Genomic DNA, 13,874 nt, shown 5'->3' with positions numbered 1-13,874 from the left:
AGAGAGACAGAGAGAAAGCTCTTCCTTCCTTTTTTGCCATTGGTTCACCCTCCAATGGCCACCGCAGCCAGCGTGCTGCGGCCGGCGCACCACGCTGATCCGATGGCAGGAGCCAGGTACTTATCCTGGTCTCCCATGGGGTGCAGGGCCCAAGCACTTGGGCCATCCTCCACTGCACTCCCTGGCCACAGCAGAGAGCTGGCCTGGAAGAGGGGCAACCAGGACAGAATCCAGCGCCCCGACCGGGACTAGAACCCGGTGTACTGGCACTGCAAGGCGGAGGATTAGCCTAGTGAGCCGCGGCGCCGGCCTACAGTGACATTTTTAATTTGCACACTAAGTAGGATTTTTAAAATAACTGTTAAAAGCTACACATCAGGGCAGGTCAAGTTTTGCCACCAAATAAAAATGTTAAAAAACTTAGTTTTCAAAACTTTGGAAGATCTCAGCACTACACCAAAGGGGTTAGAAACCAGTACTGCTAGTGGGATACTATGTACATTACAAAGCTTTCTCTCACATCCTCAGCATATAGTGAGAGAATATGCATGCAAACTGTTAGGAAGAGCAACGCTCACGCAGTTAAACTTTCTGAGTAAGAGTTTAATGAGTTTAGACAGTCAAGGTAGTGCTTGAGGGTGATAAACATTAAATTCAGCCGTTCCTTTCTGATGGGGGAAACACAGGGATGTAGTCAGGAAGGAAGAGACCAGGGGCTTCAACTGCGGTAATGGTTTTCTTCTTAAGCTGGGGAACAGCTACCAAGGTATCTGATATATTAGCTAACATACTTAAAATGATTTCTATCCCATAATAGCTTTTATTTTAAACTAACCTAAATTACTTTTAGAACGATTTATTTAGTTATTTTTAATTTGAAAGGCAGAGTGACATAGAGAGAGGGAGAGACAGAGATCTTCTACTTGCTGGTTCACTTTGCAAATGGCCACAATAGCCAGGCCTAGGCCAGGCTGAAGCCGGGAGTCCATACTTCCTCTGGGCACCCCACATGGCAGCAGGGGCCCAAGGACTTGGGCCATATTCTGCTGCCTTCCCAGGTACATCAGCAGGAAGCTGAATTGGAAGCTGAGCAGCTGGGACATGAACTGGCACTCCAATACCGGATGCCAGCATTACAAGCAGTGGCTTAACCCACTGTGCCAAAATGCCAGCCCCCTAAATTACTTACTCAGTAATTTTCAATAGATATACTAAGTTCTAACCTAAAAGGGACTTGGTCCAGGCTTATATTAAGGCACTCCTCAAAAACTTGTCAAAATTCCTCAAGAGGAAGAGGTCTGGCATTTGGACTAGCAATTGGGTCACCAGTTAAAATGCCTACGTATCAGAGTGCCTGGGTTCAATTTCCAGTTCTGGCTTCCACTTCCAGGTTACTGCTAATGCAGACTCTGGGAGGTCACAGGTGATGGCAAGTAATTGGGTCCCTGCCACCCACATGGGAGACTTGGATTGAGTTCCTGGCTCCTGGCTTTGGCCTAAACCAGCCTACCCAGCCCCAACTACTTCAGGCATTTGGGGAGTGAACCAATGGATGGGAGCTGTGTCTCCCACCACACCCTCCCTGTTTGTGTGTGTGTATGTGTGTGCATGTCTGTCTGCCTGCCTGCCTGTCTGCCTCCTAAAGGAGAAAGGGAAGGGAAGGAGAAGGGCAAAGGCAAGGCAAAGGGGGAAGGGCAGAGGAGAGAAGAAAATTTCAAGAGGACCTTCCCTGAACAGCGGCAGTAATCAAGTAACCAAGTTCTGTGGTTGCAGGAAGCACTTTGAATCTGAATGCACTTTGAATCTGTACTTAGCCTGTGTGGCATTTACTACCATTCAAGTATAGTTTTCAACTGACAGTCCTCAAACAGTCTGACCACAAACCAGATCTTGGCCAAATGACTGAAGTCCATTCACTGAAATCTCTGCTGTGGACAAAACTGACTCTGTTCTAGCTACCTCAGGGTCAGCAGGGAGTGTGGGCAGACACAGAGAACAGACACAGACCATAATCCAGTTTAAAAAAACACCCTAAGCTTCTAGAAGGAAATATTTCATCAGCATTATTTACTCCCATGTAAATGCAAATCTTGCTTTCTATCAGGAATCTTATTCCCTTTAAATATTTTTATTTTATTAGTTTTATATTTTTAAAAGGGTCTTTAAGTATTCTTTGCTTTTCAAAGAGTTTTCACACACAGTATCTCCTTAAATTTTCAAACAGCCTTGTATAAATTGGTGAGAAAATTCATTTCTATTTTTTTTCCATTCACTTTTTGTTTTTTCCCCAAAGAAACCTTTTTTTTATTTTTTATTTTTTTATTTTTTAAAATTTATTTGACAGGCAGAGTTATAGACAGTGAGAGAGACAGAGAGAAAGGTCTTCCTTCTGTTGGTTCACCCCCCAAATAGCCGCCATGGCCAGCACTGCGCCGATCCAAAGCCAGGAGCCAGGTGCTTCTTCCTGGTCTCCCACGCGGGTGCGGGGCCCAAGCACTTGGGCCATCCTCCACTGCCTTCCCGGGCCACAGCAGAGAGCTGGTCTGGAAGAGGAGCAACCAGGACTAGAACCAGCGCCCACACGGGATGCCAGCGCCACAGGTGGAGGATTAACCAAGTGAGCCACAGCACCGGCCTCATATTTTTTTTTTTTAAGATTTATTTATTTATTTGAAAGTCAGAGTTACACAGAGAGAAGAGAGGCAGAGAGAGTGGTCTTCTGTCCAATGGTTCACTCCCCAACTGGCCACAATGGCCGGAGCTGCGCCGATCTGAAGCCAGGAGCCAGGAGTCTCCTCGGGGTCTCCCAAGTAGGTGCAGGGGCCCAAGGACTTGGGCCATCCTCCACTGCTTTCCCAGGCCATAGCAGAGAACTGGATCGGAAGTGGAGCAGCCGGGTCTTGAACCAGCGCCCATATGGGATACCGGCACTTCAGGCCAGGGCGTTAACCCACTGTGCCACAGTGCCAGCCTCGAAACCTTTTATTTAATGAGTACAAATTTCCTAAGTACAACTTAAGGAATATAGTGATTCTTCCCACCATATCCACCCAGCCAGCCCCATCATTCCTATTTTATAAAGAGCAGATGAAACAAATAACTGGCCTGGCACCCCAAATCTGAACAGCAAAACTGGGGAGAACCTAGGCCCTTTACCTTTCCTTGGTAGATTCAAATGTGTTTTATTAGGGTCAGGCATGGTGGTGCAGCGAGTTAAGCCACCACTTTGGGATGCACACATCCCTTACCAGAGTACCGGGGATCAAGTCCTGCCTCCACTTCTTATTTATTTGAGAGCCAGAGTTACACAGAAATAAAGAGGTCTTCCATCCACTGGCTCATTTCCCAGATGGCCCCAAGAGCTGGTGCTGGGCCAGGCCAAAGCCAGGAGTCAGGAGCTTCTTCTGGATCTCTCACATGGGTACAGGGGCCCAAGCACCTGGGCCATCTTCTGCTGCTTTCCCACACAGGTTAGCAATGAGCTGGATCAGAAGTGGAGCAGCCAGGACTTGAACCAGTGCCCATATGGGATGCCAGGTATTGCAGGCAGTGGTTTTACCCACTGTGCCACAATGCCAGCCCCCTGCCTCCATATCTGAACCACTTCCTGATAATGTGCCTGGGAGGCAGCAGGTAATTTCCCAAGTGCTTGGGTTCTTGGAACTTACAGGGAGACCCAGATATAACTCCTGGATCCTGGCTTCAGCCTGGCCCAACCCCAGCTATTGCAGACATTTAGAGAGTGACCCAGTGGACAGAAGATCTCTCTCTGTCTCTCTCTCTTGCTATGTCACTTTGCCTTTCAAGTAAGTAAATAAATATTTTTAAAATCTAAATGTCTTACTATAATAAATTATATTCTAAACAGGTTTAAAATCCTCTGCTCAATCAGGGATCAAGTAATAAAAATAGCTCATCCCTGTTTCTCTCACTAAAGCAAATTAAAAATTAAGACTCCATGGGCTGACGCTGTGGTATAGTGGGCCTGAGACACCAGCATCCCATAGTGGCACCAGTTGCTCCTCTTCTGATCCAGCTCTCCGCTATGGCCTGAGAAAGCAGTGAAAGATGGCCCAAGTGCTTGGACCCCTACAACCATGTTGGAGACCTGGAGGAAGCTCCTGGCTCCTGCCTTCAGATCAGCCCAGCTCTGGCTGTTGCAGTTATCTGGAGAGTGAACCAGTGGTGGAAGACTTTTCTGCTGCCTCCCGGTTATACATTAGCAGAAAGCTGGAATCAGCAGTGGAGTGGGGATCTAACCCCAGCCCCTCTGAAATGGGATACACTCTGATATCTTAACCACTGCACAAAACACCCACCATGATATTCTTTTTCAGCCCAACTGCCAATTAATGAGAGACTATATTCAACTTCAAGAACAGAAACTCAAGAATGGACAACAGTGCCTACTGTACACCAATAACTGAACATTTTGATCAAAACCAAATCTCATTCTCAACAGGAACATTCTACCTCATTGGTATAAAATGGAGGGAAATCATGCCGTAAGTATGGGATCTCAATTTTTTTTCAGAAGTATGAAATAAGCTGCTTTACAGGAAGTATAAGAGAGGGGTTCTATTTTTTATTTTGGTAACCTCATGTCTAAAACACTAAGAAAGAAGAGAAGACAGTAGGACACCTGGTAAGGGCAGTAAGAGTAGACACAACAGCGGAGGAAATGCATAGCACTCTAAAAATTATATGCAGGAGTTGTGCCATGAACTCTAAATACGTCACTTGTTGCCTTATTAAACAAACAAACAAAACCCAAGTGTAAGCAGAACCAAAACTAACATATCCAACTGGAAAATCCTATAAACCAGAAAGACAACATACCTGTAATCGGTGAACCACTCCTGACCGTAAGTTCCCAAATCCATAGTGGCACTGTGGATTCAAAGGACTTTCTGATGCCTCTTCATAGGGAGTCTGTTCAATTTCCCAATCGAACTCTTCATCATCATCATCTTCAACTTCCCCAGAAACCTCTGAAATACCTAAATGTGCTAAGTATTAATATTTTTATAAAAGCACTGGATTTCTTAGGTGACAACTAGGGGAAGAAAAGCTACAGGAAAAAAATGCATGAATATGTGTACCCTAAGACATGTACAAGAATATTCATGGCTCCACTATTCAAGAGAGCTAAAACAACGGAATCAACCCAAAGACCATCAACAGGAGGTATGAATAAGTACAGTACATTCGTGCCACAGAATGTTATATAGCAATGAAAACAAATGGGGCTCAGCTACAATATACAAAAGTTTCACAAAAATGTCAAGTGAAAAGAAGCCAGTCAAAAACAGAATACATACTACATGGATTACCTACGCAATTCAATACAGGTAAAAGGGAGTATAACGGTTATCTGCAGGAGGAGAGGGAAGAGTAATTGGGAAAACACAGGGTAGGATTCCAGGGGATAGGCAACGTTCTGTTTCGTGACCTCGGTGGTGTGCATTTTACGTAACACACTGAACTGTACACCTCCGATCTCAGCTCACGAGGCTAATATTTTACCCAAGATCAGAAGCTGCTTTACCTGGTTCCAAAATGTGACTGATCTACTGGTTCAGTAGGGTTCTTTATGTATTTTAATAACAGCATCAAATAAGCAATCATCACGTGACCTCCACATCAAGTCACCTGATGTATTTTCTCCAATTCCATGTTTACTATAAACTGTTTCCCCTGGAAACACAGAGCATTCTAAGTACCACTGGAATATACCAACCTATTTCTTCCACAAGTGGCTTTGCTGTCCTGGATTTTCTTGGTGCCAGGAGAGCAGTTAACATGTTCAGCCCTTCAAAATGCTGGCCAGGCGTTTCTTTGGGCAATCGAATGGTAAAAACTCCTAAAAGAGAAATACGTTTTAGGATTAGACAAACTATATTTTCAAAAACTTCACAAACAAGTCTAAGAAATACACATACTTGTTAAAATGTAATTCTATTTCATGTAACTCCAAAATTTCACCCTGATCAGATTTAGTGACTACAAATCAAGATAGACAAAGGCTTGACCAGGGTTCTTCAGCAGCTGTGACATCTATAATCTGTTCAAGCTACAGAATGCTTTGGTCTGACACAGTACTACTTTAACCCAGATTTCTTTTTTTTTTTTTTTTTAAGATTTATTTATATGTTTGAAAGGCAGTTACAGAGAGAGATAGAAACTTCCATCCGTTGGTTTACTCCCCAAATGTCCCAACAGCCAGAGCCAGGCTGATCTGAAGCCAGGGGCCAGGAGCTTCTGGGTCTCCCAGGGGCCCACGCACTTGCACCATCTTCCATTGCTTTCCCAGGCACAACAGCAGGGAAGCGGATCAGAAGTGGAGCAGCCAGGACTGTACTGGTTCCCATATGGGATGCCGGCATCACAGGCAGCGGCTTTACCTGCTGCAGCCCCTAACCCATTGGTATTAAAAATCCAAATCGAAACGTCTAAACACCAATCAATGGCAGTAGTTATTTACATTCCACATGATGTACCCCTGAAGTCTGCCCGTGGCAGACTGGAATTACATCTCTGTGCTTCCTTGCTTTCCTTTGCTGGGTTTATCAACTGCATCTAGGCCCCCATGAAGTTATTTCATTATTTACTTCTCTTATGTTTTTTAAAACATGCTGCTTCTTTCAGTGGCTGAATAGTATTCCGACAAATCCAGTACAATTCAATCCAAATATCTCCTTCTTAACATGCTGTGTACTTCTAAAATGTAATAATTTTGCTTCAGTGTGCATCCTGCCTGCAGTTAAAAGCAGACTTAATACCAAGGAAGGCAGTTCTGTTACAGTTAATTTAATTACACTGCATTATGAGTTAGAGCTTCACTGTCTTAACTTTTTCATCCCACCTGCCCTTATCCTAGTTCACTGCAGTCAATAAATATTCATGGAATAAATTACACAGGAATATATATGGCAATATTATTCCAGATCCAGTGACAAAGGGAAAGCCATGGCTAGCTGAAACGAGGGAATTACCAATCATGAGAAGAAAATGCAAATAGCCTTTAACCGTCACCCAGGGATAGTTTCTCTCTCACCTGCCAGTTATTAAAATTCAAATTTGAAAATTGCAGAACAAAGATTCTACTCCAAAGCTGTGTAAATCTTCCACATCTCATTAATCAACAATTCCATCTGTTCTAATTATTACTTTCAAACACCTGTAAAGGTTAGGGAAGTTCTTCTAGAAAATAGAACCGGAGTATTTAACTTTACTTTGAAGAATACTTTGAAATACTTTAAGCAACTGAAGAACAAACAGAAACAAGATACAAAGAAAGAGTGACAGGAACAGACTGCACCTGTGGGACTGCCAATGGTCCCCGTGGTAAGACTACTGTGCAGACACTCTAACATGAAGAATCCAAAGAAAAAAACAAAACTTTCGAAGACAATACCTTTATCTGCATCATAGGACCCTTGTTCACTTCCATTTTCTACAATTCTCCCAGGGAGGGTCAACCTGAAGATTTAACACAAAGTCTCATTAAGGCCTTATACCACAACATAATTTAAGGCTAGCTGGCCATCCATAACAGTATATGTTTACCCATCAAAATTCATCAACCATTTAGAAAGGAAACTCTTCAGCATTCGTTCATATATAGACCAAATTTAGATTCCCTCCCCAACGAAGTACAAACTAGAGATGACTCTTCTTTCTATTTGATGATGCATATTATTTATTTATTGGAAAGGCAGTGATACAGGGACAGAGGAGAGACAGAAAGAAAATCTTCCATCCACAGGTTGACTCCCCAAATGGCCGAAATGGCCAGACAGCTGGACCAGGCCAAAGCCAGGAGCTTCCTCTGGGTCTCCCACATGGGTGCAGGAGCCCAAGGACCTGGGCCATCCTCCACTGCTTTCCCAGGGAGCTGGATCAGAAGTGGAGCAGCAAGGACTCAATCAGCACCCGTCTGGGGGGATGCCAGGCTGTGGGCCATGCTTTTAACCTGCTGCACCACAGCAACAATCACTTATCTTTCTATTTGAAAACCTCTGACAACAATAAAATAGATACTGAAAAACAAAAACTACAACAAATTAGTTATCACTATTGTTACAGTACTTTCCCCTTCTCAGTGAGTAACAGAGTTTTTTATATGCATGGAGCCTGACAGGGCAAAGAAAGGATACTACTAATTCCACCCCCCCCCCCCCCAAAAAAAGGAAAAGGCAGAGAAAAGGAAATAAAGAAACAACAAAACTAACTGCTCACCTCAGACAAATTACTACTAAAAAAAAAAAAAAAGCAGCACAAAGCAAAAATGTTTTCCTCAAAACTCATAATTACTATATGGGGATTACCTTCTCTCTCATTCTAAAGGAAATAAACTGATTTCCTTGCTCCTAGTTTTACTCTGGTTCAATCAAACTGCCACCAAAAAGAATTTTTTTAACACAGAACTCTGTCATTTTTCTACTTGAAAAATCTTTTCCAGCTACCTGATGTCAACTAAGTAAACTCATCAGTACAACATACCCACTCCATATCTTTACTAACCTAAAATTTGCATCCTTTTTCCTACCGTGCCCCTCCCCTGGCTTCCTACTAAATGCGATTAAAACTAAAAAGCAGGAAAGCCTGGCAGCCCCCACAGGCCCAGAGCTTCACAAGTTAGCTCCCTTCAGCCCTAGTGTTTTCTCGAGCCCCTATGCCTCTTCAGAACCAAAATCCCTTCACAGCCCAGAAGAAAGAATCTGTTCATGGATACATGGTTACAAACACTACCTGTAGTGTCAGTATCTCAACCAAGTCCTAGCCTGCCATTTCTCAGCTATGTATCTTTTTTCAGACACTTCAAAAATCATACTACTTTATGTGTTAAAAAGGGAGAAATAACCATATCTCCCAAAGGGTTACTGTGAGAATGAAATGACAGTGGGTGAGCACTCAGACAAGTGAGCTATTATTATCAACTTTCTTCTCCTCAACTCTTTATATAGGTACATAGGAGTGAAATCATCTTTGTCTACTGATCTGCCTCCCCAGATAACCTCTCAATTCCTCAAGGAAAGAGGAACCACATCTTCGCAATCTTCGCTATACTGCAGCGGTTTGTAATTTCAAAGACTGCCCAGCTGGCATCACTCCTCTCAACCATGGGGTCTAAGTCTCTTGCTCTTGAAATTCAGCACATTCCTGGGACTGTTTTGATCAATACAATAAAGCAGATATAACATGAGGTACTTCCTGAAGCTAGGCCAAAAGCTGATACAGATTCTGCCTTGCTGGTCAGAATACCTGATCTTGAAAACTTCAGCCAAGAAAACACAAACTAGTCCACATAAGGACACCGCATTGGGGGGTGGGGGTGGGGGGTGGCGCTGTGGCGCAGCTGGTAAAGCTGCAGCCTGCAGTGCCAGCATCCCATATGGGCACCAGTTCGAGTCCCGGCTGCTCTACTTCCAATCCAGTTCTCTGCTATGGCCTGGGAAAGCAAGAGAAGATGGTCCAAGTGCTTGGGCCCCTGCACCCATGTGGGAGACCTGGAAGAACCCAGAAGAAGCTCCAGACTCCTGGCTTCAGATCTGCTCAGCTCTGGCTTTCGCAGTCATCTGTAGAATGAACCAGCAGGTGAAGACCTTTCTCCCCCTCTGCCGCTGCCTCTCTGTGACTCTGCCTTTCAAATAAATAAGATAAATCCTTGAAAAAGAAAAAAGACCACACAGGAAGACCACATGAAGAAAGAAAGATGCCCCGCTAACCTCCAGCTTTGGCTCACTATTCTTTTTTTATTTTTTATTTTTTTAAACATTTATTCGTTTATTTGAAAAGCAGTTTTACAGAGAGGCAGAGACAAAGCAAGAAAAATAGAGAGAGGTCTTCCATCTGCTGGTTCACTCCCCAGATGGCCACAAAAGCTGGAGCTGGGCTGATATGAAGCAAAGTCTCCCACATGGGTGCAGGGGCCCAAGCACTTGGGCCATCTTCCGCTGCTTTCCCTGGCACATTAGCAGGGAGCTGGATCAGAAGTGGAGCAGCTGGGACATAAACCAATGCTCATATGGGATGCCGGCACTGCAGGTGGCGGCTTTACCCACTATGCCACAGTGCCTCACTATTCTATACTCCAGGTCCAGTCACTACCTGACCACGATGGCATTAAAGACTTCAAGCAGGAACACCCTGCCAAGCCCTTCACAAATTCCTTAGTCACAAATTATGAAACCACTGCTGTTGTTTTTACACCATGAAGTCTCACTGGTTACTGAGCCATAGCTAAGTGGCGCAGAGAGCCCTCAATAATAGCACAGTAGTCCCCCTTTATCTGTGGTTCCACTTTCCATGGTTTCAGTTTACCCCAGTCAACTGCAGTCTAAAAATATAATGGGAGAGAGACCATATTCACATACCTTAAGAGTCTAGTGGCCGGCGCCACGGCTCACTAGGCTAATACTCCGCCCTGCGGCGCCGGCACACTGGGTTCTAGTCCCGGTCGGGGCGCCAAATTCTGTCCCGGTTGCCCCTCTTCCAGGCCAGCTCTCTGCTGTGGCCCAGGAGTGCAGTGGATGGCCCAAATGCTTGGACCCTGCACCCCATGGGAGACCAGGAGAAGCACCTGGCTCCTGCCTTTGGATCAGCGTGGTGTGCTGCGCACCGGCCGCAGCAGCCATTGGAGGGTGAACCAACGGCAAAGGAAGACCTTTCTCTGTCTCTCTCACTGTCCACTCTGCCTCTCAAAAAAATAAATAAATAAATAAAAGAGTATAGTATACTGCTAGAAGTGTTCCAACTTGAGTTATTATTGCCACTCTCCTACTAATTGGTAAACTGAGCTTTATCATAGCCACAATGCATAGGAAAAACAGAACACTTAAGGTTCTGTATTGCAGGCACCTACAGGGGATCTTGGAATATAGTCCCCATTGAGGAAGAGGTACCATTGCTTCTACCATTTTTGACACACAGGTGATCACCAGCCATGGTAATAAGCACTTTGCATGCAGTATCTCAAGCCTCTCCTCACACAACTCCTTAAGATCATTAATATGGGTCCCCCGCTACAGACTACCAGACTCAACCAGAAACCTGTGTGAGGCCACAGAACTGTACGCATGCTGAGTGCTCACTCCCAAGCTTCAACTACCTGAAGCGTGGACAGATCTGCGGGAAGAAAGCTTTTCCACTGTTTTGCTTGTATCCTCTTATTCTGCCCTTATCATCTCACAGGCTTCAAAGGGGTTTTCACTTTAACACTTTTACTTGACTGGGCTGATTGGCTTATTTCCCAATCCTATTGCGTTTTATATTTTTATTAGTGTATATGACAACAAGGTCTACACTTAAGAACAACTGGGCCTCTGACCTCTCCTTTGTGACAAAGGAGTCTTAGTCACTTTGGGCTGCTCTAACAGAAACACCACAGGCTGGGTGGCTTAAACAACTGAAATTGACTTCTCAATGCTTCTGGAGCCTGGAAAGTTGAAGATCAAGTTGCCAACCTGTTCAGTGCCTGGGGAGGGCACCCCTCCTGGCTTGCAGCTGACCACCTCCTTGCTGTATCCTGACCTGGTGGACAGGGGCCCTGGACTCTCCCTCTTCTTACAAGGGCACTAACCCCATCAATGGGGACTCTTGCCTTCATTCATCTAAACTGAAATACCATCATATTGGGAATAGGGGCTTCTACCTTTCAATGTTGGAGGGACACAACTATGCAGTCCACAGCAATGGGTGAGCAATAAAACCTGCTCTGTGGGGCTCTCCTAAATCAAATGCGCTAACCCACATGGAACACTTAACCTACAGTAACACTTCAGTAAATGCGTGCTACTAGCACCACCACCATCTTCCTGTTCTTCGTCTTGCCACCCTCAGGGAGACTTTCTCCGACCACTTTAAATAAACCTGGGCCTCTTTTGATGCCTCGTGAGCACAGTTCCTTCCCTTCATAGCACTCACGATTTGTAGAAGCATCATTTGTCCACCCTTTTTCTCTCCCATCCCCAACTGCAATGTAAACGTTTAACCTGGGGGTGGGGGGGGATGGCGCAGTAGGTTAATCCTCTGCCAGCAGCACCAGCATCCCATGTGGGTGCCGGGTTCTAGTCCTGGTTGCTCCTCTTCCAGTCCAGCTCTCTGCTGTGGCCCGGGAGGGCAGTGGAGGACGGCCCAAGTGCTTGGACCCTTGCACCTGCGTGGGAGACCAGGAAGGGGCACCTGGCTCCTGGTTTCAGATCGGCACAGCGCCGGCCATAGCAGCCATTTGGGGAGTGAACCAAAGGAAGGAAGACCTCTCTCTCTCTCTCTCTCTCTCAACGTCTATAACTCTACCTGTAAAAAAAGAAAAAAAAAAAACACTACAGGAGGGAAGGAGTTCATCTTGTTCAGCACTATAATCCCAGCACGGAAGCCCAATAAATAAACTACATGAATAAAGAAATCAGAAAGCACAGTGCTGTATTTCATTATTGGTTGTTTCTTGTTAATCTCTGACCATGCCTAACTTACCAATTAAACTTTACCATGGATCTGTATGTACAGGAAAAAAAACTATATAGAGTCTGGTACTCTCCACAGTTCAGGCGTCCAGTGGCACAGAGATTAAATCGAGATCTAACGGAAACTTGAGCAGAACTGGTTTAGGCAGTGAAGAAACTAGTTCGCCTGGAGAGGGAGGTTTGTGTTACAAAATACAGAAGTACTTAGGCAGGGAAGGCACAGGGGAGCCACACTTAAGACTGGAAAAAGAAAAGGGGAGCCCAGGGGATCGCCACGCTGTAGCATTTTAGAGCCTCTGGCAGCGTCCGTTACAGAATGGGGAGAACCACAGTGTCCACCCCCAAGGATCGCTGTCAACGTTAACACAAGCGAAGGCACTGCTTGCCCACCACACGGAACGGCATCAGCTCGAGCTGCTGCCGCTGTCGTTACGGCGCTGCGAGAAGAGAAATCTAAAGTGACACAAGCTGAGGGCTGCTCAAAGAGACCCGAAGGAAATTACCGCAACGAACCGGCAAAACGCAGGACTGCGGAGGCGGGCAGCGGGGGAGGCAGGAGAACGAGGCTAGCGCGGACTCAGAGCCGGCTAAGGTGAGAATTTGAGAAAGCAGGGAGCGGGCAGCCAAGATAAAGGTCGGTACACAGAAGGCGGGCTGGGAGAAAACAAAAGGACCAAAAGGTTGGGAAGTCATCGAAAAGATGCGAGCGAGCACGCGCGCGCCGCCGGGGAAGGGGGAGAGCGAAGGCGAAGCGCAAGGAGGGGGCAGAGCAAGTCTGGGAGGGCAACTTCACAGAAGCTGGAAACGTCCCCGGCCCAAAGGCCACGCTGCAAAGGGCTTTCGAGATTGCGCTCACGGGGGGATCAACAAGGCTGGAGAAGGGAACGGGCTTCTAAGCACCTGGAGCGCACACCTCCAGCAGGTCACTTCCTTGGCCCCAAAAGGAGACGGGCAAGTCTCGGGGAAAGATTCCGGGAACTGCTTCCCTGCTCTCTCACCCCTCTCCACAGGCGCTTAGCTCACGAATGCCCCCAATACGCTCGTCCCACGTTGACCCCCGGAACTCACCTGAGAAAGTACGGCTTGGCGTAGAACTTGAAGTCCACCCCCTCAAAGTAGACGTCGAACTCGGAGACTCGGACGTACGGCACGCGGATGGCGACGGTCAGGAAGTCAGCGTCCTGGCTGAGATCGAACGCGGGGGTCAGCATCGCATCCGCCTACGGCCGCCGCAGTCCCGCGGCACAAAACTCTCCAAGAAGTCCCCACACTCGGAGATCCCTTCCGTTAGCCACGGTGCTTCCGGCACAAGGCGGAAGTGCGCGTGCGTGAGGCGGGAAGTTCCGCCCCACGTCGATCTCCATGGAGACGGGACGCTTGTAGTGGCGAGGTGGAGCTTTCAAAGCA

General features: G+C 46.2%; 1 protein-coding gene across 6 annotated transcripts in view; it reads right to left on the bottom strand.

Moving 5' to 3' along the window:
• Positions 1–13,819, bottom strand: part of SHQ1 (SHQ1, H/ACA ribonucleoprotein assembly factor) — a 125,908-nt gene extending 112,089 nt beyond the window's left edge. For 3 of the 6 annotated variants that reach the window (XM_089305426.1, XM_002713187.6, XM_089305424.1), the window contains exons 1-4: positions 13,536–13,816; positions 7,418–7,482; positions 5,741–5,863; positions 4,840–5,000 (exon numbers count right to left, since the gene is read on the bottom strand). In XM_089305426.1, the coding sequence (XP_089161552.1) occupies positions 4,840–5,000; positions 5,741–5,863; positions 7,418–7,482; positions 13,536–13,678 (492 nt within the window). In that variant the 5' untranslated portion in view covers positions 13,679–13,816. Of the gene's footprint in view, positions 1–4,839; positions 5,001–5,740; positions 5,864–7,417; positions 7,483–13,535 lie in introns of all 6 variants that reach the window. The other 3 variants (XM_089305423.1, XM_051851471.3, XM_008260933.5) reach the window with 3 other exon arrangements.
• Positions 13,820–13,874: the final 55 nt, after the last annotated feature.

Source organism: Oryctolagus cuniculus, chromosome 10, assembly GCF_051225735.1.
Source record: "Oryctolagus cuniculus isolate XC-2025 breed Fujian yellow rabbit chromosome 10, ASM5122573v1, whole genome shotgun sequence".
In the NCBI taxonomy this organism is placed as follows: Eukaryota; Metazoa; Chordata; class Mammalia; order Lagomorpha; family Leporidae; genus Oryctolagus; species Oryctolagus cuniculus.
The sequence above is the reverse complement of the archived record's forward strand: the minus strand, read 5'-3'. Positions and strand labels throughout refer to the sequence as shown.